The sequence below is a fragment of the Sus scrofa genome, chromosome X, assembly GCF_000003025.6.
Source record: "Sus scrofa isolate TJ Tabasco breed Duroc chromosome X, Sscrofa11.1, whole genome shotgun sequence".
NCBI lineage: Eukaryota > Metazoa > Chordata > Mammalia > Artiodactyla > Suidae > Sus > Sus scrofa.
Window position 1 is genome coordinate 8418665 of NC_010461.5, and position 23257 is coordinate 8441921.

General features: G+C 46.4%; 1 protein-coding gene across 1 annotated transcript in view; it reads right to left on the bottom strand.

The window, feature by feature from the left end:
* The window catches only part of ARHGAP6 (Rho GTPase activating protein 6), a 530729-nt gene extending 507814 nt beyond the window's left edge, over window positions 1-22915 (bottom strand). Inside the window, exon 1 of the mRNA XM_021080043.1 lies at window positions 20488-22915. Coding sequence (XP_020935702.1) covers window positions 20488-21063 — 576 coding nt within the window. The 5' untranslated portion in view covers window positions 21064-22915. The remainder of the gene's footprint in view (window positions 1-20487) is intronic.

Sequence of the window (23257 nt, forward strand, 5' to 3'; positions counted from 1 at the left end):
AAACCTCAACTTCGCCACAACCACACTATCACCAGATAGATGCCAACCTCACCAGAAACTCAAGCTTTCTGACACTGCTGCCATCAAATGCTAGAAGCTTCTGCCTCAACTACTGCTAGAAAAGGGATGCTTTCATTATGCCCTCACCTAGAGAAATCTAGGAGCGTTTTCTCTTATAAGACCTCAATCTACCTGATTAGAAGATAGGCAAAGGACTAAAAAGACACTTCACCAAAGTGGATATAAGGCAGGTCAGGAGGCACATGCAAAGATGTTTAACCTTATTAGCTGTTAGGGAAATGGATATCAAGCGAGCACCCTGTTAGAATGGATAAAAATAGAACCCACCCACAATACCAAGGGCTGACAAGGATGTGGAATACCTGGGACTCTCACATGTTGCTGGCGGGAATGCAAAAGGGTACAACCACGCCGGTGTGGAAGTTTCTCATAAAGTGAAACATATACTCAACCATGTAATAATCCAGCCATCTCCCTTCTGGAATTCATCCTGGAGAAAGGAAACCTTCTGTTCACAGAGAAACACAGGTGTTTACAGCAGCTCACCCCAAACTGGAAACCACCCAAGTATCATTGAACAGGTTGAGAGATAAACCACGGTACATCTCTACCATGAAATTTACGACTCAGCAATAAAAAGGAACAAACCATTGAGAGCAGGTGATGACTATAGGTAGAGTCTATAGGGCAGATGGTATTTTGGCTTGATGGTAACAGGGACTGCATAACAAGAAGTTAAATGATGATATTAGTGCTTAAGGAAGAAGAAAGTATGAATTAACATGAGGAAAATCTGTCATCCAGGAAGCTAGTTAAAGGCCCTGAGAGATGTCGATCAGAACCAGGATGGACAGAGAGAGAGAAAATAAATACGAACATGGTGGAGAAAGAGGCACAGGTCTTCCCTCCTGTGGGCTTATGTGAGTACAGAAGATAAAAGAGCAGGAACAGTCAAAAATATTTTCAAGGTTCCGAGGCTGCAAAAAAACAGTTATCAGGGACGAAAACAGGAAAGTTTAGAGAAGAAGCTAGTTGTGGGTTTCCTTATTCATATACTCACTTTTCCTTTCCAGGGAGAAAGGATCACTAATTTCTTTGAACTTTTAGAGCCTGAAGTGATGATGGAACCGACGAGGAAACCGTCCTGTAGGCTAATGGAAACAGGGGACTAGGATTCAAGTGAGGGGAGGAATAACAATGTGCACCCTGAAAGGACAGAAGTGATAGTTGAAACTAAGACACAGTATTAGCCAAGTGAACCAAACTGTAAGAAAACCCATTTCCTTCCATTTGACTAAAATTGTATTTGACAAACATGAACATCCGATTTAATCTACAAATTTCTACCATGAAAGCACATTACAAACATCTGTTTCAGTACTACCCAGTTTTAAAAGAAACCTTATGTTAGATTTACCTCCCAAAAGACACTTAATTAGTGAATATCACAGGAAATAATGACATCAACTTTTGTCAACCACGAGAACTATCTTAAGTTAAAATCAAGCTCAAAGGTAACAAGATCAGGATACTTAAGCAGTGCAGTATAAACCAGGCACATTCTGCATTTCTTTGCAAAGTACCTCCCAAATCCATACTCTGCTCTCTGGAGATATTAACATAATTGCTGAGGATGCTGGCCAATGGTATTTTTTCCAGTGGTATTTATTATAAAACAATCTTGGCAAGTGAAAGAAAACAGCACACACTGCTAATATTTTGCTAGAATTATGTGTTTATTCTAGCACTGTTAACAAGAGAGAAGTAAGCACTGAACGAGTACAGAGGAATGCTGCTGATGTAAATGAATATTTACTCAAAGCCCAGCTCTTCCAACCCCCTCTGATAGGGGAATGGCAGGGAGCATTTTGATCTGGGATTTCTCCCGGACTCACATGCCAACAAATGCAGCCCCCAAAGAAATGCTTGTTGATGGCCCAGGGTGGCAACAATAAAGGCAGACCAAACCGTGCCCTCTGAGAGTTTCTCAGGTGAAGGAGAAGAAAGGTAGGAAAATCCAAAGTACAGAGTGAGACTCTGGCTAAAGGGCCAATCAAGTCAGCTGGTTGCTAGTGAGGTCACTGTTATGAAGTGGCTTTTTCAGTCCCTTCGCCAGAGTCTATACACAGACAGGACAGAGGATGTGGCTGATAGGGAGAAAAGTATCATCATTAATAGACACAGTATATTTGCCTTATGCAAATAAACAGTGACCCTTGGTGCTCAAACAATGTTGTGTGTATTCTCCCCGACACCCCACTCGACTCATGAGAAAACGTCACACAAACCAAAATTAAGGACCACATTCTACAAAATACCTGGCCAGTGCTTTTCGAATACGGAAAAGTCACAAAGGACGGATTGGAGGAGACTAAGAAGCCATGCTAACGAAATGCCATGTGGGATGCTGGGCGGGATCCTGGAACTGAAAAAGAACATTCATGGAAAAACCGATGAAATCCAAGTTCTGTATTTCTGTTAAAAGCACCTCAGTCAAAGACAATGCCCAGATTACTTTGGTAACGAATCGGTTACCAAGGTTTATTTCTGAGCTTTCATAAATGTACCATGGTCACATACGATATTAACATTAGGGGAAGCTGGATGAAGACTATGTGGGACCCCTCTGTACTGTCTGTGCTATTCTTCCATAAAGCTAAAAGTATTTCAAAATAAAAAGTTAAAAGATAGTGTGTATTTATTGTTTGTCCTGTTCGCTGTATCTGAATGGCTTCTTGGGTACGAAATTAACTCATGTGCAAAATAATTTCAGAATTCATGACCCACCTTCCAACCACATCACACAACTTTTAGTTTCTGGACTTGCCCTGCTGACTAGTTCTTCCATGCCTTTGCTCATTCTGTTTCTTCTACTTGCCTTCGTCCCCATCCTCGTTGCCCAGATACACTCCTTATTTTAAGACCGACCTCAAATGTCATCTCCTCTGGCTTCCTCAGGGAGAGGGTGACTTTCCCTCTTATCCATCCTTAGAGCCTCATCTACAAACCTCTGCTTTAGTTCCCGTGATAAGGTACTGAAGGTAACCGATATGAAGGGACGTTTACAAACAAGAGAAGTAAAAACCAGGCTACCTGGACTCAAATCCTGATCTGATCCCTTACCAGCTGTGTAACCCTGAGCTTGGGTCCAAGCTTCCAAGCTTCCTTGTCTATAAAATTAGGCTAATAATAATAACTCGTGGAGGTGATATGAGAACTAGATGAAGTCACAAAGTAATTCGAAGAGTGGTTGATTCAAGTAAGTTCTCAGTAATTGTTAGCCACTATTGTGGTTATTACATGTCTCTCTAGCTTGACGACCTTCAGAACAAGGACCACATGTCACATGTATTTACTTTTCTTGGTGGGATTCTCAGAGCTGGATTTAAATCCTACCTTTGCCATTTATTTATTGGCTTTGGACTTCCTCGGATTATTTTGAGGATTTAGTGATCCAATGCCTTTTAAAGCATTTAAAGCTCAAGGCAAGCATTCAAAATGATTAGTTGTTATAATTATCATCCTGCTAAACCCAGAGTCTGACACTTCAGATATGCTGAATTGTTTGATGAATGAATGAGCGAGTGGATCAACTGGTAGGAATGATGGATGATATTCCAACAGCTAATAGAGATAATCATTATCAACTAATGATATCAAAAACTAAATGTCTTCATTTGCCACCTCATGTCTCTAAGCGTTAGAAAGCAAGTTCTCACGCAAGATACTTGTTTCTGCTGCTCTGTGTTTTAACATTTGGAAGGCTCGCCATGGAGGAGAGTGAAAAGTTCTAAGCACAAGTAGCTTTGCGCAATGAGGCTTCAGTAGCCAATGGGGGTCATAAGAGCTGCAGTCATTGGCAACTGAAGATGATGTGGAAATTCTCGAAGGGCAGCAGATAAATCAATATAATAACTCTTACCTAAGGAACAACGGCTATAGAGTGGGAGGTGCAGTCTTAACTTCTTTGCCCCAACTCTGCATAAAAAAGGGGGTTATTTTGTCATTTACTCATGGGTGTACACGTTTGACATTTGACACCAAACAAACAGGATGCGTCTCAATACAATTTCAACAATTGTACACGAATCTTAAAATCCTAAGTGTAGAGGGAAAAACGACACTGTTTCATAGTTCCTCAGGTACTGCGTATTTTCCTTAAGAGTTTAAAACGCCTGAAATTGTGTCTTAAAAAATAGTTACTTACATTTACCATGGTATTGTTGCCTTTTTTCCTCTGAAAGCATTAAGAAATCTATGTTCATCTGCCTATGACAGCATTTGAGAATGGAGCAGACGGAGTAATAAACAATAGACACCTCTGCGTGACACCTCATAGCCCATGGGTCCTAAGCGCATTCGCCAATTGATTTCACAACCTCCTAAAAGGGAATACAATTATATTCTCTTTAAAGGTGAAGAAAATGAAATTCACACCTTCTAAGCAGAGGCTCTGGGAGTTGACCCCAGGCTTACACACCTGCAAAGTCTATGATTACATTGTCCCTCAGTTATGCTTTCGGTCAGCTAAGAGTGTGGGTGACCGAGTCTAAACGCTGTTGCCCATGAGCTGATGCTAAAATTTTTGAATTCAGATAGAACTGTGCTGGGAAGTTCCGGTCAAGCTCACGCTGACCTCGTGCTGCTAGTGATCCATCTCTAGTGAACACTCAGTCCTCTGTGAAAGGTTACCAGGTGGTTAAACACCCTGGAAGGAATTTCAACCAATGGAAGATGGAAACCAACAGAGACATTCTCCAGCTCCCCGTATTTTAGCTTGTTAGGGATCAAAGAAGGCCACAAATGCTTTTTGCTTCTCCCACCAAACTACAGAATCTATTTCCCTTGCCCTTGAATCTGGGCTGGCTCTGTGACTCATGCAGACAAAACACCACAAGATGACCGTGCCCTGAGGAAGCCCGAGCTAGCCTCGCGTAGAGAGGGGCCACATGGAGTGTCAGCAACGCATCACACACGCAGGTGAAGACATGCTGATCTTTCCCAGCATCCTAGACATCAGCTGAAAGCAGCCAAATGACTACGTCCAGCCAGCGCCGCATGGAGCAGAACTGCCCAGCTGAGGCCCTGATCTAACTGCCAACCCCCAGAATTATGCCACGAAGGTTGCGGGCTGCTGGTCATACAGCAACAGACCATTAAAAACCCAGGTAGCTCATCCTGAGAGGCGTTCTGTGTGTTTTCCGGCGGTCCTTGGTTGTTGTCCTTTTGTTCACAGCTCTGGCTTCCACGACATGAATTTCCAACGGCACCTCATTCTTTCTCCTTCGTTCCTGCTTCCCAAGATCACCTCGCAAATAAAGCCCACTCAGCCAGACCCTGCCTTTGAAGGAACTCAAACTAAGACACTGAGTTTTTCCCCCGCCTACAATTTTTTTAAACGCTTCTATCTTCATTAAAATGCTTTATCTAGATTGTTCCAATTAAATATGGTAACAGGAGTTCCCGTCGTGGCGCAGTGGTTAACGAATCCGACTAGGAACCATGAGGTTGCGGGTTCGGTCCCTGCCCTTGCTCAGTGGGTTAGAGATCCGGCGTTGCCATGAGCTGTGGTGTAGGTTGCAGACGCGGCTCGGATCCCGAGTTGCTGTGGCTCTGGCGTAGGCCGGTGGCTACAGCTCCGATTCAACCCCTAGCCTGGGAACCTCCATATGCCACAGGAGCGGCCCAAGCAATAACAACAACAACAACAACAACAACAACAAAAGACCAAAAGACAAAAATAAATAAATAAATAAATAAATAAATAAATAAATAAATATGGTAACAGTCAACTATTAATTTTTATTTCTAACGCAAGATGCTATTACGAAGTTGTATGTACAGACATATAGACAGAGAGAAATTACACTAATAGACTGTGGTCTAAAACTCTGCAAAAGTCACTCCAAATAAAAGAAAAAATTAATCTTTCTGCATCGTAAAAATATTGTGTAGAAATATTTAATTAATGACAGCAGGAATGTAGTATAACTTGCAGGTATACTAAGTTAATTTTCTTCTTGACCATTCAAATTTCTTATTCAGCAAACTTTTTTTAAAAAATAACTTTATCTTTTAAGAATGGTTTTAGATTAGTAGCCAGCGTTGCCGTAAGCTGTGGTGTAGGTTGCAGACGCGGCTTCGAGCTGGCCTTGCTGCGGCTGTGGCATAGGCCAGCGGCTACAGCTTTGATTCAACTCTTGGTCTGGGGAACCTCCATATGCTGTGGGTGTGGCCCTGAAAAGACCAAAAAAAAAAAAAAAAAGAATGGTTTTCGGTTCAAATAAACATTTACATAAGCTATTTATCTACCATATCATTATATGTAAATTAGAAATTTATATTACACACTTTTTGGGGACAATAAAATACATAGCAGGATTTTAACCATTTCCTATAAAAAGGATATTTCTAGATGAGGAAAAGCCAATAGACAATCCTAACTCACTGACTCTTTGCATCTGGTTCCCAGGGATAACCAAAAGTCAGAATAATATTGCCGAGAGAAATGAACTATTTCACTTTCTAAAACACTTGTGACTCTGAATAACCCATTTCGGCTAAGAGAGCCCTGAACAAGGACCTAAATATTTTTGATCATCCGCCTAACATTTTGCAGATCTTTAACAGTCCACTCTCAGTTGTATGAGAACAAATAATATATTTCCAGTTTAATCATAAATTAAAAGATTAAAATATTGCCACTGCAGCAGGACGACAATAATATACTTGCTGAATTCATGACTCAGAGTTTCTGAAGTTAGTCTGGGACTCATATCACACTCCTTGACCTTCAAGCCTGCTTACCCATCACCATATTGCCTTTCACATTTATTTTCCTGGCATTTTGACAAACGCATTCTGACAATACCATTTATTGACAATGGATTACCACTATTAGCCAGATTCGACATGCCTCTTTGGGGGCGTGCGGAGAGACCCAGAGCCATTCTCTGAGATACGATATGAAAGCTGCACCTGCCTTTGAGCTCGCTCATAAATCATCGGAGGAAGAAACCTGACTCACTGGGTCGGCAGCAAGAACCTGGAGGCAGAGAGTTCTAATCCCAGATTTCTAGAAGTAGTTTGCAAGATAATTTCAGGTCAAGAGTTTAACTTTCGTTTAAATTATTCTTCGATTCTTCTCTGCCAAAGTGAAAATATGACCAAACTCTGTGGTGATGCTCAGAATGAAGGATAAGCCAACCCATAACTTCCTTAGTGTCAATGACAATGCAGTACTAGGGATTGTCCGCATGACAAGGGAGGCGGGATTCGTTTGTAGCATGATGGAAGTCCCAGGGAGGCTTGTTTTTATTTCTTTTTTAATTTTATTTTTTTGTCTTTTTGCCTTTTCTAGGGCCGCTCCTGAGGCATATGGAGGTTCCCAGGCTAGGGGTCGAATCGAAGCTGGAGCTGCCAAGCCTAGGCCACAGCCACAGCAACGGGGGATCCGAGCCGCATCTGCAACCTACAGCACAGCTCACGGCAACGCTGGATCCTTAACCCACGGAGTGAGGCCAGGGATCGAACCCGCAACCTCATGGCTCCTACTCGGATTCGTTAACCACTGAGCCACGACGGGAACGCCCCAGGGAGGCTTGTTTTCAAGATCATTCCAGGAAGAAGGGCCATGCCCATTATAATCTAAAGGCAGAATTATGAAGGTCTCCATTGGTGGGGGAGGGGGGTTCCTGGGCATAAACCGGGGATGTCGCAGATAGGATTTAAGCATCATGTGGCTGTCTGAACTGGATAGCAGAGCTTTAAGGACGTTCCCATTCAGATATTCTGTTTTGCTCACAGAATGCTGAAATGTTTATGGGAGTTACAGTTAGATGTTAAGCAAAAAAAGTTCCAGTCTAGTGATGCTGCCTTGTTACCCTGGAAAGAAGTTGATGAGATTAGGCGTAAACAAAGGTCGGCTTGATCTCACAGGACAGCGGTAGCATGAGGAAGTGAGAAGAACACCAGGCTGGAAGTGAGACAGCACGCTGCCATTTGCCAGCCAGAGAACCAGGGCTGGCCTGGGAGCAATCCCGTTTCCAACGTGCTAAGTATTCTCCGAACAAAAAGCGTCTGATGCCATGAAGTTACTGTGACTAGTGTGTGGGAATGAAGGTTACCCCCGGCTTGCTGGCAGGCCTTGTGTTACACCAAATCCACAATGCACGTCTGGCAAATTCCTGTGTTCCAAGTCACGAGTCCAAATGCCTGGGGTGACAGTCTGCTGTTGCTCCAGTGCCTATCACGAAAACTATACCTTACTTAACAGCTTACGAAGCAAATTTCCAATTGCCTTTTGCTGCTGTCCAACTCAGGCGGGTCTACTCATTCACTGCATCACCTACGTCCCCTTTGAGTGCCTTGGTGGAAAGGCCACCGTTGCTGGCACACAACAGCAGGTGAAGAGGAAGTATTTCCAACCAATACTTTCATCCAAGCCCTGCCTTTGTGGGTTCCTAGCTGTGTGACCTGGACATGTCTCCCATTTTATCTAACCTTGCTCTGCTTAGAATCTTTTATTACTTCCTATGTGCTAGGCACTTTCCAAGTAGTTAAGCTGTGAGATTCGCATAAAAACTCTTTAAAAGTAGACACTTTAATTATCCCCATTTGACAGATGAGGAAACTGAAGACGAAATATGCTTCGTGATTTGTTCAAGGTCACAGAGCAGAGCTGGGATTTGAATCCAGGTGGTCCGGATCAGAGTCCAGCTCCAACCCATTCACTTCACTTCTTCTCCAACTAAGTCTGGTACTTCTTTTTTTTTTTTTTTTTTTTTGGCTTTTTTTTTTTGCCTTTTCTAGGGCTGCTTCCGCAGCATATGGAGGTTCCCAGGCTAGGGGTCGAATCGGAGCTGTAGCCGCCGGCCTACACCACAGCCACGGCAACGCGGGATCCTTACTTAACCCACTGAGCGAGGTCAGGGATCGAACTCGCAACCTCATGGTTCCTAGTCGGATTCATTAACCACTGAGCCATGATGGGAACTCCTAAGTCTGGCACTTCCTAATCAGACTCAAGGTTGATACCATCACCCCGCAGAGTCGTTGTAATAAAAAACCGCTGCGTGTTCTACAAACACTAATTGTTACTTCACTCAGTGATTATCGTCACCCAGCCACTGAAATGAGTGAGCAAGGAATCAACTGGAAGTTTCCATATGAGCAGAAGGCTACTTGGCTCAAAAGCCAGAAAACCTGGTGGCCCACTTCAGGAATTCCATGGACCGAATTATTAACCATAGCAGAGGCCTTGTTGTAATAAACCCCACGGCAATGTGGCTATTGTCACCTAAGGTTTCTCTTACCCCCTCCCGATCCACAGGTGGGTCTCAGAGAACCAGCGTGGCGGTTTCTCAACCCCTGAGAGATGAAGTTATGGGCTACAAGGTGAGAACTGATTTCAGGCTTATTCACATTTCAGCTCCTGGAGGTGATATTCATTCACCTGTTCCCACAAGTGTCCAGGGATACAGAAGCAAAGCCATGTTACTTCCCTTGACCCACGGGCAACCCAACTCAGTTCATTTCCAGTGTTTTCAGACATTCCAGGCTCAGCCTTCTCTCTTGGGTCTATCACCACATGACCTGATGGTTGGTTTCTCAAGTTGCTTTTAGCTCTAATGGCTCCTGAAAATCTTTGGCTATTTAATAACTCTAGTGTGGTATGTCCAGGCAATTTTTCAAGATAAGTACTTTTTAAAGTCTCTGCCTATTTGGAAAAAAACAAACATTTTAATAGCTTTTCTGTGCTTGCTTCCAAAGCATAATAATCAGGGTGCAATTACCACGGTAACCAATCTCAGAAAATCCCAGGCTGCTCTCTGTCTCCTCCACTGAATCTACCAGAGTCGTTCCTACCTCCATGTGGCATCTTTAAGGACAGAATTTAATACACATTAGGCCTGGGCCTACTAGATAACTCTGCTCATCTACATTTATGTTTATATTCTACTGAAAATATGATGTGGCAAAAATACTGACATATTTTCTAAAAGTCATAAACAGTGTTCTTTTTTAAATGGATATTAGAATTCACATACCAGAAAATCTACCTGTTTAAAGTACACGGCTCAGAGATTTTTAGTGTACTCCCCCTGCTGTGCCACCATCACCTCTATCTAGTTCCAGAACATTCTCATCAACCCAAAAAAGATGGTATATCCATCATCACTCCCTACTGCCAGCCTCTGGCAACCACTAACCTATTCTCTGTCTCTACATGTTTGCCTATTCTGGACATTTCATATGAAGAGACTCATATAACACATGGTCCTTTGTGATTGGCTTCTTTCACTTAGCATGACGTTTTCAAGGTTTATCCACGTTGCAGCCTGTATCGCTACTCCATTCCGTCTCATTGCTGAATAATCTTGCATCGCATAGACAGACCGTGTTTTCTCTCCCCATTCATCTGTTGAGAGACATTTGGTTGTTCCCACCATTTCGGCCACCGCGAATAACTGCTGGGAACATTAACTTACAAGTCTTCATGTACACATGTATCCTCAGCTCTCTTGGGAAGACACCTGAAGGTGAAATTGCGGGGTAACATGGTCAACGCTTAACTTCTTGAGAAACTGCCAAACTGTTTTTCAAAGCTGTTGCACCATTTTACATTTTCACCAGCAAGCAGTGCATGAGATTTCGATTCCTTCACATCTTTGCCAACACTTGCTATCATCCGTCTTTTTTTTTTTTTATTAAAGCCATACATAGGGCTATGGCATGGCCATATGAAGTGGTATCTCACTGTGGATTTGATTTCTATTTCCCTAATAGCTACTGAAAACATCATTCTTTACTAGCTAACACAATAACTAGTTTCACTTTTTCACACACTGCATTCCATTTTTTGCCATAATGTACACAGCTGCCTCTACAGTCTCAGTCTCGTTCTTATAACCAGTGACCTAGAGAGGAAGCAGGAGACCTGAGTCCAAGACAACATGTCCCAAAGCTGTGTCTCCGGGAGGTGGAGAACCACTGTCAGAACACAGATTCCCCCAGTCATTAAATGCATCCCGGTATGAAATACTTTCTCTTAGGCAGGTACCAGATTGGAAGCAGCAGAACCTGGCTATGGAAAACTGAGCTCACGTTTCCATAAATCCTGAATAAGTCATGACATGAACCATAGCCAAAACTTATTTCTTTGGAAGTAGCATCTGGTTGAGGCATAACGTGTGGTGGAGCTGTCTCAGGGAGACATGGAACCAGGTGATCAGAAGCGGGAATGAGGAGAGAGGAAAAAATCCCTGAAGAGAACCTGTGCATTAAATCATCAATCCTTAGCTGGATCATGAAGCTCAAGGCCCAGTCAGACTTATTCCTTCGCCCTCTTCCCACTCCTGTAGGTGTTTCCAGTTGGATCACTCCAAGTTCTTGAAGCGCACTATGGCCCTCTTACCTACAGGCCTTTCTTTCTAGCTGAAGTACCACATCCCTCCTTTGTGTTTGGCAAAAGGCTCCTTAGCCACAGGTTCCAGCTGAGATATCTCGGACCTTCTTAGTGACTGGCTGCTATAGCAAATTTTCACAAGTATCACGGCTTAAAATGATATTCGTTTATTGTCTTACAGTTCTGGAGATGGCAGAGCTGGTGACCTGAAGGTTCTAGAGGAGAATCTATTTCCTTCCTTTTCCAGCCTCTAGAGGCTGCCCCATTCCTTGGGTCACAGCTCCTTCCTTCATCTACAAGCTAGAAATGTAGCATCTTCAAAATCAGTCTGTATGTGTGTGCGTGCATGTCTGTCTGTCTCTTTCTCACTCTGATTCTGTCCTCATATCTTCTTCTCAAACTGTGACCTTCCTGCTTCCTTCCTATAAGGATCCTTGTGATTACATTAGACTCACCCACATAATCCAGGATCACCTCCTCTTCACAAGGTCCTTAACTTAATCACATCCGCAAAGGCTCTTTTCCCATATAAGGTAACACACCCGTGGGTTCTGGGAACAAGGACACGGACCTTGTTGGGGCGGGACATCATTCCGTCTACCACAGTCCTCCTGTCTTTAATGCCACAGCATTCTGAGCAAGTGCAGAGATGTCACAAAAGGGTAAGCACCTGCGAGGCCATGCCTGCTGACTCCGCATCCATCCCCAGTGTCTGCTGCAGAGCTGCTGCTTGATAAAACATCCCATGACAACCTGGCTGAGTGGCCAGTTTGGTTTTGTTGGACCAGAATTCCTCGGGAAAGGGGAGGAGGTCAGCTTAGATGATAGTGTAAGAGGCTCTGGAAGGACTGGCTAAGCGGTTTGGATTTCATTCTGTACACACAGCGCCCTAGCTAAGGTTTTTACTTGCGGAGCTAGCGTGATTACAGTTGCGTCTTGGGAGCAGAAGGCCCCTCAGCCCAGTGGGAAGAGGGAAAAACTGAAGGCAGAGTGACCAAGCAGGAGGCCACGGTAAATGAGGACCCAAACTAGGCAGTGGCAACGAGAAGGAACAGCTGGAGAAAGATGGAAGCATTTGGATGCATTCCTCTTCAAATCCTTGCTAGAATGGAGCAAATGAGGAGTCAACACAACAGGCTCTGATAACTTATTGGAGACAACAGGAGAAAAAAAAAAAAGAGGGGAAAACTGAAGGCATCTCTGGCCCAGTAAAACTAAGCAGGCATAAGAATGGTGACACAGGGAATTTCCGTCGTGGCGCAGGGGTTAAGGAATCCGACTAGGAGCCATGAGGATGAGGGTTCGATCCCTGGCCTCACTCAGTGAGTCAAGGATCTGGCGTTGCCGTGAGCTGTGGTGTAGATCGCAGATGCGGCTCGGATCCCGTGTTGCTTCGGCTGTGGTGGAGGCCAGCGGCTACAGCTCCGATTAGACCCCTAGCCTGGGAACCTCTATATGCTGCGGAAGCGGCCCTAAAAAAAGACAAAAAGCTTAAAAAAAAAAAAAAGGATGATGACACTAACCAAAAGCAAGGAGTATGGGAAATGAAATACGGTCAGAGGAAAGGGGGACTGATTTGTTCTGCTTCTGACACGTAGAAAGATGTAGAATGTGAGGAGTCCAGTGGGCACTGTGAGCAGAAGTCTTACAAGAAATCAGAAATAGATGTCAGGACTTCAAGTACACAGAGTTGGGAGTGTCCCCCGGGAGGGATGAGGGCTGAAGTCACAAAAGTGAATGAGATCATCAAGGGGGAATGATCTGAAGGAAAAACACTGAACTGTGGGGACGTGTGGACAATGACAAGCGTGGAAGGAGAAGAGCAGGAAGAGACAGGAAGAGAATGAGAAGGCGGCACCAGGGAGGAAATGGAGAATCTTCTGTGAATGGTGGGGAGAGGAGGGGTGGGGGCAGAGCAGTGCTGTCCGTTCTGCCCTGAAGTCCAGCCTAAGGCAGTCGAAGAAAGTCCTGGAGGGAGTTTCCTGATGGCCTAGTGGTTAAGGATCTGGTATTGTCACTGCCGTGGCATAGGTTCGATCCCTGACCCGAGAACTTTCACATGCCACAGGCACAGCCAAAAAAAGAAAAAAGAAAAGAAAAAGAAAAGGGAAAAAAAAGCAGGTATAAAGAAAGGATTGCCAAGGTGCAAGGTGTCCGTGGTTGCTTACGTCCGTCGTCCCCAAGTTCTGTGGTTCCTGTGGAGAATCAAGGCGGATCTCAGGCTGGTGCTGCCCTCCACTTGCCCTCTGAAGTGTGAACTTAACCCCTTCATTCCCTGTCTCTAACTGTACAGTAAGGAGGCTGTAACTAGATGCTACCCGCAGTCCTTTTAGAGTCTAAAATTTGCTCTTGCCAAGCATCAAATCCCAAAATTTTTTTCTTTTTTTTTTTTTTTTGGTCTTTTTAGGGCCACACCCATGGCATATGGAAGTTCTCAGGCTATGGTTCGAATCAAAGCTGTAGCCGCTGGCCTACATCACAGTCACAGCAACTCCAGATCTGAGCCACGTCTGCAAACTAGACCACAGCTCACGGCAATGCTGGATCCTTAACCCACTGAGTGAGGCCAGGGATTGAACCTGCCTCTTTATGGAAGGTAGTCAAATTCGTTTCCGCTGAGCCACGATGGGAACTCCTCAAATCCCAAAATTCTGATGGAAGCTTAATTCCAAGGTATCGGAGAAGAACTTGTCTTCACGTTATTCTCTCTCAAAGTTAAAGATTACCTTAGAAACGAATTCTACCAGAGAAGTACTCCAAGAGAAAGCATATGCAAACGGAACAACTGTTTTCCTAAGTTATAAATTCTTACGGCATTATGTTAATTTCAGACATAATTCCTTGTAAAATGCCCTTTGTCAATTTCCTGTTTGAAGCTGTCTTACTCTAATTTCTTCCTCTTTGGTGACATGGGTAAGCATCTATTTTTAATCACAATATTCTTCTCTGTCCGTGTGTTAAATTTTAATTCCGGTCTCTGTCATTACATATTTATGATTCAATTCTCTCCTACACATATATTCAGACATTCCATAATTTTTTCCTGTCAATACTTTTTTTTTTTTTTTTGTCTTTTTGCCACTTCTTGGGCCACTTCCTCGGCATATGGAGGTTCCCAGGGTAGGGGTCAAATTGGAGCTGTAGCTGCCGGCCTACACCACAGCCACAGCAACGCGGGACCCGAGCCGCATCTGCGACCTACACTACAGCTCACGGCAACGCCGGATCCTTCACCCACTGAGCGAGGGCAGGGATCGATCCCGCATCCTCATGGTTCCTAGTCGGATTCGTTAACCACTGCGCCACGACGGGAACTCCTCAATACCTTTTGAAAAGGTGGTTTTATCCCATTCAAAGCCTTGGTTGACATATGCCAGGAAAGAAGAAGAAATGGCAAAGAATAAAGCCAGGAGCATGAGAGAAAAAGATACTGGAAAGCAAAACCTAGAATTCAGCTTCTTGTACAACGTAGTTCGTTACATAGGGATTCTCAACCTCCATGCTAGTGAAATTTTGAGTAGAGATTTGTTGTGGCGGTCTGTCCTGTGCACTGTAGAATGATCAGCAGCAGCTCTGGCTTCTACCCATCAGGTGCTGGTAGCACACACCCCCTCCCCAGCCACCTCTCCGGCAATCAAAAATGCCCATAGGTATTGCCAAATCTGCCCAGGCTGCAGACTCACACGCTGGCTGAGAACCACTGGTCTACGGAGACCGACCTATCGGAAGCAGTTCAATAGGTGTAAGAAAACAATCTGCTAAAATGGGAAGGTAAGACATACAGAAGTATTACGTTTCTCTGCCAACTCCCACATGTGTATAGGGTGCTCGGCATGGTTTCCCCAGGCCACCTCCTCTGAGGATCTGTCCGCCCACTTGTTTCACTCTACTACTGATGCATGGCCCCCAGAGACTCTAGAGTGAGCTCTCTAAAACACATATCCAATCCTGTTACACACTCAGGCTTAAAAATCACCCATTTCCCCCCATTTCCTCCACAGGGTTTCTCAGCCTGGGCACACGTGACATGGAGCGCCAGGTAATTCTCTGTTAGGGAAGCTGTCCTGCGCATTGCAGGGTGTGGAGCAGCACCCCTGGCCTCCCCCCACTAGATGCCACTGGCACCACCTTCAAGTAGGCAGAATAATGTCCCACCAAAGAGATCTATGTCCCAATCTCTGGAACCTGTCACTATGTTAGGTTACATGCGGAAGGGGAATTAAGGCCACAGATAGAATTAAAGGTTGCAAATCAAGTGACCTTAAAACAATGAGAGCACTTTGCATTATCCAGGTGAGCCCTATGAAATCACAAGCATTCTTCAGAGAGTCTGAGGAAGAAATGATTGAAGGGCCCAAGAGATGCAACATGGCTGGAGGGGGACACTGGAAAGCAAAGGAAACTGACCCTGGAGCCTTCGGAAGGAACACAGCCCTGCCAGCACCTGGACTTCAGCCCAAGGAGACCCACTCAAGCTTCTGACCTCTGCAAGTGTAAGATAATAAATTTGTGTTTGGGGTAATTTGTTACAGCCACAAAATGAAATGAATCCATCGCCAACCCCCAGCTGTGACAACCAAAATGGTTTGCGGACATTGCCGAATGTGCCCTGCGAACAAGGTCACCTCCAGGCTAGGAACCACCGCTCTACAAAACATCAAGTCCAAACTCCTGAGACATGCACCGCAGAGCCCTTCACCATGAATGCTACCCAACCTGTCCGATATCAGCATCCAACACAGAGAGTGAGACAGCCTCTCCTCTAGGCAAACCACACTTCTGCCTTCGCAAGCATTCCACGTCCTTTCACTTCCCTGCAGATTCGATGCCAAGAGGTGCCTTGGAAGGTGGTCAAGGTGCTTTGGCCTTCCTGCCATTTTTATCCAAGCCCATAGTTAGTTATTATGCCCCAGATAAGTCTCTAATTTCTCATTTCATTAGGTGGTTATATAAAAAACGACTTGGCTGCTATATATGTTAAACTGCAGGTGTCGTGAACCCTTCTTCAAACAGATTATTGCACTTAAGCCCCTCTAAGTGCTCTTAGTTGGAAGCTCTGGCGTCACCTCTGCCTTTGCAGATCCACTCCCTTCTCTTTCATCAAGGAATCACTTCCTTTCTTCTCCTTGTAAATGGGAGTCACCCGTGACGATCAAGTTCATGTTCTCTGCACAGTGAAGCCTTCCAAGACGCCCTAAAGCACAGTCAGTCGCACCCCAAGCCCCCCACTGTGCTGACCCTTCCGCACTGTACCTATTGTTTGACTCACCCAGTCTCCTGCATAGACTGTGAGCTCTTTAAGGGCTGACACCACAGTTTAGCCTCTCTGCATCTCTAGTACATCCAGAAATGCTTGTGCTCAAGAAGTCTCCGGGCATGAATGAAGAAGTCATGGATAGAAAGAAACCATTTTAACTATGGGTTATGGAAGCTGGCAAACTCCATGTCAGCTATGAGCATTATCCTAGCTCTGATCCAAAGGAATTAGGAGAACCCTGGGGTTAGAATGAGGCCTTCCTCCCTTGTCTATGACCAGAGTCAAGGAAGGAGCCTGGCTGCTAAGAGCGAAGTGGAGATGTGTGTATCAGTTGTGTCACTACATGGCATTTCTCCCTTTGTCTTCTCCTTTTGTCTACTCAATAGATAATCTACCTAGCATGTCCATAAATCAGATTTTGTTAAAGCAACCCTAAAATACACAGTAAGGAAATACTGAGTTGTAGCTGACTTTGTGTAACACAACCTGGTTTTAAGCAATAAAACTGCCATTTGTGAGCTTTGAGGGAGCATGAGGCAGAGAGCTACAGGCATTTATGAGAGTCTTGGGAGCAGAAGCTGTTGCATGAACAATTTCATTTAAAACCAGAGAATATGGAGTGCCCATAGTGGCGCAGTGGAAACACATCCAACTAGGAACCATGAGGTTTTGGATTCGATCCCTGGCCTCACTCAGTGGGTTAAGGATCCGGGTTGCCATGAGCTGTGATGCAGATCACAGACGTGGCTCGGACCTGGCGTTGCTGTGGCTCTGGTATAGACCAGTAGCTGCAGCTCTGATTAGATCCCTAGCCTGGAAACCTCCATATGCCATGGATGCAGACCTAAAATGACAAAAAACAAACAAATAAAAAACACCAGAGAATCTGCTGAAATGGCTGTGATCCATCACTGGCTAAACCTGAATGAAGGTGAATTCTCAGATTTGCCTGTGGATTCAATGGCAGAGAAACATAAAATTTTGAATAAATTATTAAGAGATCCACAGAGTCTGCAGGCAAGACTCAAGAGAGATCTACACAGTTTTTGGAATCAGGAGGCCCCAAGGCAACTTTAGGCCAGCTGAAAGCACTTCTGGGAGCCATCATGTAGCGCTAGGTTTGACTCGCTGATAGCGTTCTCAACCGGGGCAATTTGGACCCCTGGAGGATACTCAGCAGTGTCTGCAGGCATTTCTCATTGTCACAGTGGTGGGGAGGGATGCTGCTGGCATCTAGTGGGCAAAGGCCCAGGATGCTGCCAAATGTCCTACAATGCACAGGACAGGGCCCAAAGCAAAGACTCATTCGGCCACAAGTGTCAGTAGGTTGTGCAGAGGCTGAGAAGCCCCGAGCCAGAGCAACTGGGAAAAGCACAAGAACTAAACCTATACGATGGAAATCTCCCCCTCAGGGCCTGTGAGTAAACTTCAAGGTGCCCATGTGCCCATGGACTTTTGACATCATTAGTAAAGACTCTCTCTTAGGACAGAGGGCCCAGCTTGCAAGCAAGTGGGAAGGACAAGCCGTGCTCAATAGGATGAATTTCCTTAGTTTTTGAGAAGGTTCCAGGGCGTTAAACCTTTGAAAGGTAATCCAGGCCATTAAATTCCAGACCCTGGGGTTACGTTAGGCTATCTGGGACTCTATTGAACAAAACCAGCCTTGGACCTTCATGCCAGCATTCCATCCAATCATTTCACGTCTGCCTCAAGAATAAAGGGATCTCACGCGCACACACACACACACACAAACATTTTATGAGAAACTTTTGTCCTTTTTCTAGATGGCTACGCACTTAGTTGTAACCACTGCAAAATGGTGAAAGTCATGGTAGATGAGTCTGCAGACTGTTTGAAGCCACTCGGTGTTGCTGAAATTCAGATACTTGCCCACTGACTATGAGATGTTACCAGATAAGAAGTTCTGACCGGTTGGGATCATCTACAGTAGTCTGCCTTTTGGTCATAATAGCAACGAATACCATCTGTACACTGTATTCCAAGTATGCACGGTTGCTAAGAAAAGCAGAGACATTCTTAGTGATGTAATTGGTTTTAAATGTGAATGTCAGTGGCTACCCAATCCAAGAACTTGGCTTGCTTTTGCATTACCCTCAACTTCTACAGATTAACCTGATAATGTGTGCTTCTGATACAGAGTGGGGATCCAGGTGCTTCTAGAAACCAACAGAAATTCAACATTTAGGTACTTGGCCCTCTTTCTCTCTCTCTCTCTCTCTCTTTTTTTTTTTTTTTTTTTTTTTTGCTTTTTAGGGCCACACCTGCAGCATATGGAGGTTCCCAGGCTAGGGGTCTAATCGGAGCTACAGTTGCCGGCCAATGCCACAGCCATGCCACATTCAAGCCACATATGTGAACACCACCACAGCTCATGGCGATGCCGGATCCTTCACCCACTGAGTGAGACCAGGGATTGAACCCACATCCTCACGGGTACTAGTTGGGTCAGTGGTAACAATGCTGAGCCACAGCAAGAACTTCCTTGACCCTCTTTCTAATGCCGAGTCCCCTGGTTTAGAGAGGCTCTTGCTCTCTTACTTGACTTTTATCTCTTTTATCTTCCTCAAGAAAATGGGCAAAACAGTCAGCAATGTTTGTTAGTTTCTGTAACCCATGTTCCCCACACGAGAGCAGCAGTTCTTGTGACCCAGTAACTAACATTTTACTAATATGCGATGCAATTATTTCTCATAAATACTGCTGATTTTTCTAAAGCAGTCTAATAAAAGCTGAAATTTTATAGTTATCGTGTGTTAACAGAGCAAGGTATGATGTTAGATGCTATTTTCAAACTGTTTTTCTTGGTTGTGTTGCCTTTACTTAGTCTAAATCTTCAGCAATTACATGGTATTTTATTTCATTTCTGTAATTCTAACTGTACTTTAAAATATTTAATTACAAGGGATGGAATCTCCCCTTATGGAAACAGATCCAAGGCAAATCTATAGAGTTTCTGGACTAAAAGAGATAGGAGTTGTTCATTTTTTGAACAGCTAGTATTTATTCTCTAAAAGCATGTAGCTTTCCAACTACCCATCAACCAGTTTCCCAATAGCTCTGTTCGCCACTGTTTCTTAACCAGAAAGCAAACATTATAAAGGCACCAAATAACTCCCTCTGAGTTCCCTATTTATTAGTGATTCCCAATTCTTCTGTATTTCACTAACTGCTAGTGGTCCTTATTGGAATTTGGGCATATTTCCATGATCCTTCATAGCCTTAAGCAGAGGTTTTTTTTCTTTCCCCTCCTGGATTAAACTAGTACTCAGTACCAAAGACTCCTGAAATTAGACCTTTAGGGAGAAGAAAATACCGCAACTAGAGCATTTTAGTGTTATTCCCCAAGTACCACAGACCTACACATTCATATCAACAGCACCCTCAAGAAGAATGTTCCTGAATTCTCTGTGACACAACCAGATGGCAGAAATATTTCAAAATATATTGCCTCCAATCCTGACAAACGGCTTAAAAATAGATCGTGTGAGTTCCAAAAAACATCGGCCCTGAGTTCAGTGATAAGATGACCCTTCGAAGTCGCCTGTGGCACAAACAGGAAAGCAAGTCTTCCTCCACCCCATCACTGCTCTAAAGCGGAGCCAAGGAGTCCTAACGAGACACGCGCGGGTGGCCACTGGGGCCACCCCATTTCCAGGCACCCTTTAACGGGCCAAAAAGGAAAACCCCTCGATGGGTCCCCGGCTCTGTGAAAGACAAGGACCTCAAGAACTGCCCAGGTGTCCAGCCCTGGGCCACGAGAACACGTGGCACGGGACCCTACCTCGGACTTCCACACGACGTAGGGCTGGCCATGGCTGTCAGGTGGCGACTGGAACTTTCTCTGCTGGAGCCACCTTCTGGGAGAAGTGAAGATGCCGTTGGGGCCTCCACCAGAGGAGCAGAGGATGGCGCTGCGGCCACTGCCCGGCCCGGCTAGGACCGAAGGCAGGTCCCACACCATGCTCTTCTTGAGGCTGCGACCCAGAGGGACCTCATAGTCAAAGTGGAAGCTGCCGGACGGCGACTTCTCTTGCGGGGTGCTGGGTGTGGAGAAGGAAGAGCAGAGGGGTCTAGGGGGCGGCAGGCGGCTGGTCCGGGGGTGTGGGCCTCGAGGCGAAGACGCTGAGCGGGGCCCCAGACCCTCGGCTAGGGACAGCGGGGAGCAGAGGCGACCTCCGGTGGGGCCCCGCGAGCTGCCCTCGGCGCCCGCCTCGCCCCCGCAGCCGCCGATCAGAGCCGGGTCCAGGCTGCGGGTCTGGCGCAGCTTCCTCTTGGAGAAGCCCTTGGCCGAGGCTGCGCTGCCCGAGGCCGGCGAGGAGCAGGAGAAAACACTGTGGAGCAGGCTCTGCGCGGACATCTCGGCGGGGCTGTGTCTGAGAGCTGCCCTCTTCCAGCTCTCACAACGCTAGCGATTTGGGGCCCAGAAAGGAAAGGGGCTCAGGCGAGGCTGCCAGGCTGGGTCGGCCCGAGGCTCGCAGAGGGCGGCGGAGGGTAGTTCCCGGCTCACGCGCCACCAGCGCGCTCCAAGTGCCCCAGAGGGGGCAGAAGCAGGAGATCCATCACCAGCCTTCTAGGAAAAAGGGTGGGGGGGGGAGGGCTTCTCCAGTCGCTAGAACCTTCCTTGGGAGCCTAAGTGGATAAGAAAGAGGAGGAAGAAGGTCAGGCGCTCGCTGGGTTCCCGGCTCCGGCCGGCCAGCGCCACTCCCCCTTCCCAGCTGAGGCAGGAGACGCAGTGCTCCCACTCTCTGGCTCTGGACAGCCGCGAGGTCGCCAACAAGCTCCTCCTCGCGCCCTAAGGACGGTTCAGAGGGCTGGCGGGGAGGCCTCCTGGGTGTGCGCCCAGGGCGCGTCCCTCGCGCTCCCCGCGCGGTGAGAGGGACTTCCTCCCGCGCTGGAGCCGGGCACCCGAGCTGCACCCCCGTGCACCGTCGCCGTATCCGGGGCCCTGAAGCTGCTCGTCTGGCCGCCACTTGACTGCTGCGCCCACTCCTCTGACGGGCTAGGCGCGAGAGTGTCTCCAAGCTCCAGGTTCCCCTGGGGTGCCAGTCTTGCTACAAAGTGGGGACACGGAGCGCGCAGTGCCCAGGCCCTTCCAAGGGCTGAGCAGCTACTGTGGGAGAGAATTGCTGGCTGCGCTCAAGGAGCGAAGAGGTGAACCCCAGGGTCGGCTGTCTAGGAGCTCTTGTTATTCTCAGCCCAGCTTTGGGCCCAGGGCAGGCGCGGAGATGTCCCCGCACGCTCACGCTGGAGGCAGCGGGAAGGGGGCGGCCCGGACGGGTAGGGCGGGAGGGAAGCCAGGTCTGGAGCTGGGGCGGAGCCAGGAGCAGGAGAAAGCAGAAAGTGGAGTTTTCCAGGCGCTGAACCTGGGAGCGGCGCAGAGGGAGCGCAGCTCACCACCGACACTGGGTCTCCTGGGGAGAAAGTCCTGAGGACGGAAGTGCGGACCTTCTCCCCCGTCTCCCCTCCCCCAGATCGAAGGGGGCGCCAGCTCCACTCACGTTTCTGGAAAGGAAAGGAAGTGTCAGATTGCACCCCACCCACTGGTGTCAGATGGGCAGCCCAGGACGGGTTGCTCCGAAGTTGGAGTTAAATCTCTTGTCTTCCTTTTTTCCCCCCCTGCTGTTTTTGTTTTAAAAGAGGAAGGATAGAGATTCTGTTCCAATGCTGTGGCTGCCGATGAATGGGCTGGGGATGGGACCCACTAAGAAAAGCGGGGGGAGAGAAGGGCTCCTGGCCTTGGGAGGGTCCTGCGTTAACCGTAGTGCAGGAGGAGGGGTGAGTGAGGCCGAGCAGGAGGCAGGCGCCCGGCGCCGCGTCAAGCCGAAGGCTACGGAGATTGGCGCTCACAAAGCCATCGGTCTCCAGTTCGGCTCGGGGACGCCTCTGGGCGCAGAGCGCAGCGGCCACATTCCTGGGACGCAGGAAAACGCTGGCTATGTCAGTGAGCCCTGCTTGAAAAAGAGTCAGGGAGCACCTTCCCCCGCTACAGTCCGACCCCTAGAATCTATGATAAAGTGCATAGTCTCGCCTGCTTCTCGGAGGGCTTTAGGACGTCACGTTTAAGTTTTGCAAAGCATCTCAGCACCGTCTCAGTAGCGGAGCAGAGACAATGTTGGAAATGCCTGCGAACTTTATTTAACTGTGTTCATGTATCCTCTTTTACCACGTCTGGGCGAAAAGGATTTTTTATACAAATGTAAAGGTGACCTTCCTTAAAAAAAAAAATTACAATAAACTTATAAATCCGGGTGTTTGACACAAACATCCACCTTGTTGTGTATAATATCAGAATTTTCCAACTTTTATTCCCGAAGACTTCTTTTATTCTCTATAAAATTTTCAGGGGGAAATTTGTCTTAAAAAGTGTGTCCGATGGTCCTAGTACTGGACTGTCTAGGAGGAGGCACGTCATGAAATCTAATTAACAGCAGAGTTCCAACGCCTCCACAACGGGCTTCAATCAGACCCCAGGGTCTCTCACCTACGTGTGTGTGTGTTTTGTTTTGTAAATGCAGAGGACACCCTGTGCTCAGGGGCTGCCCTCCTATAAC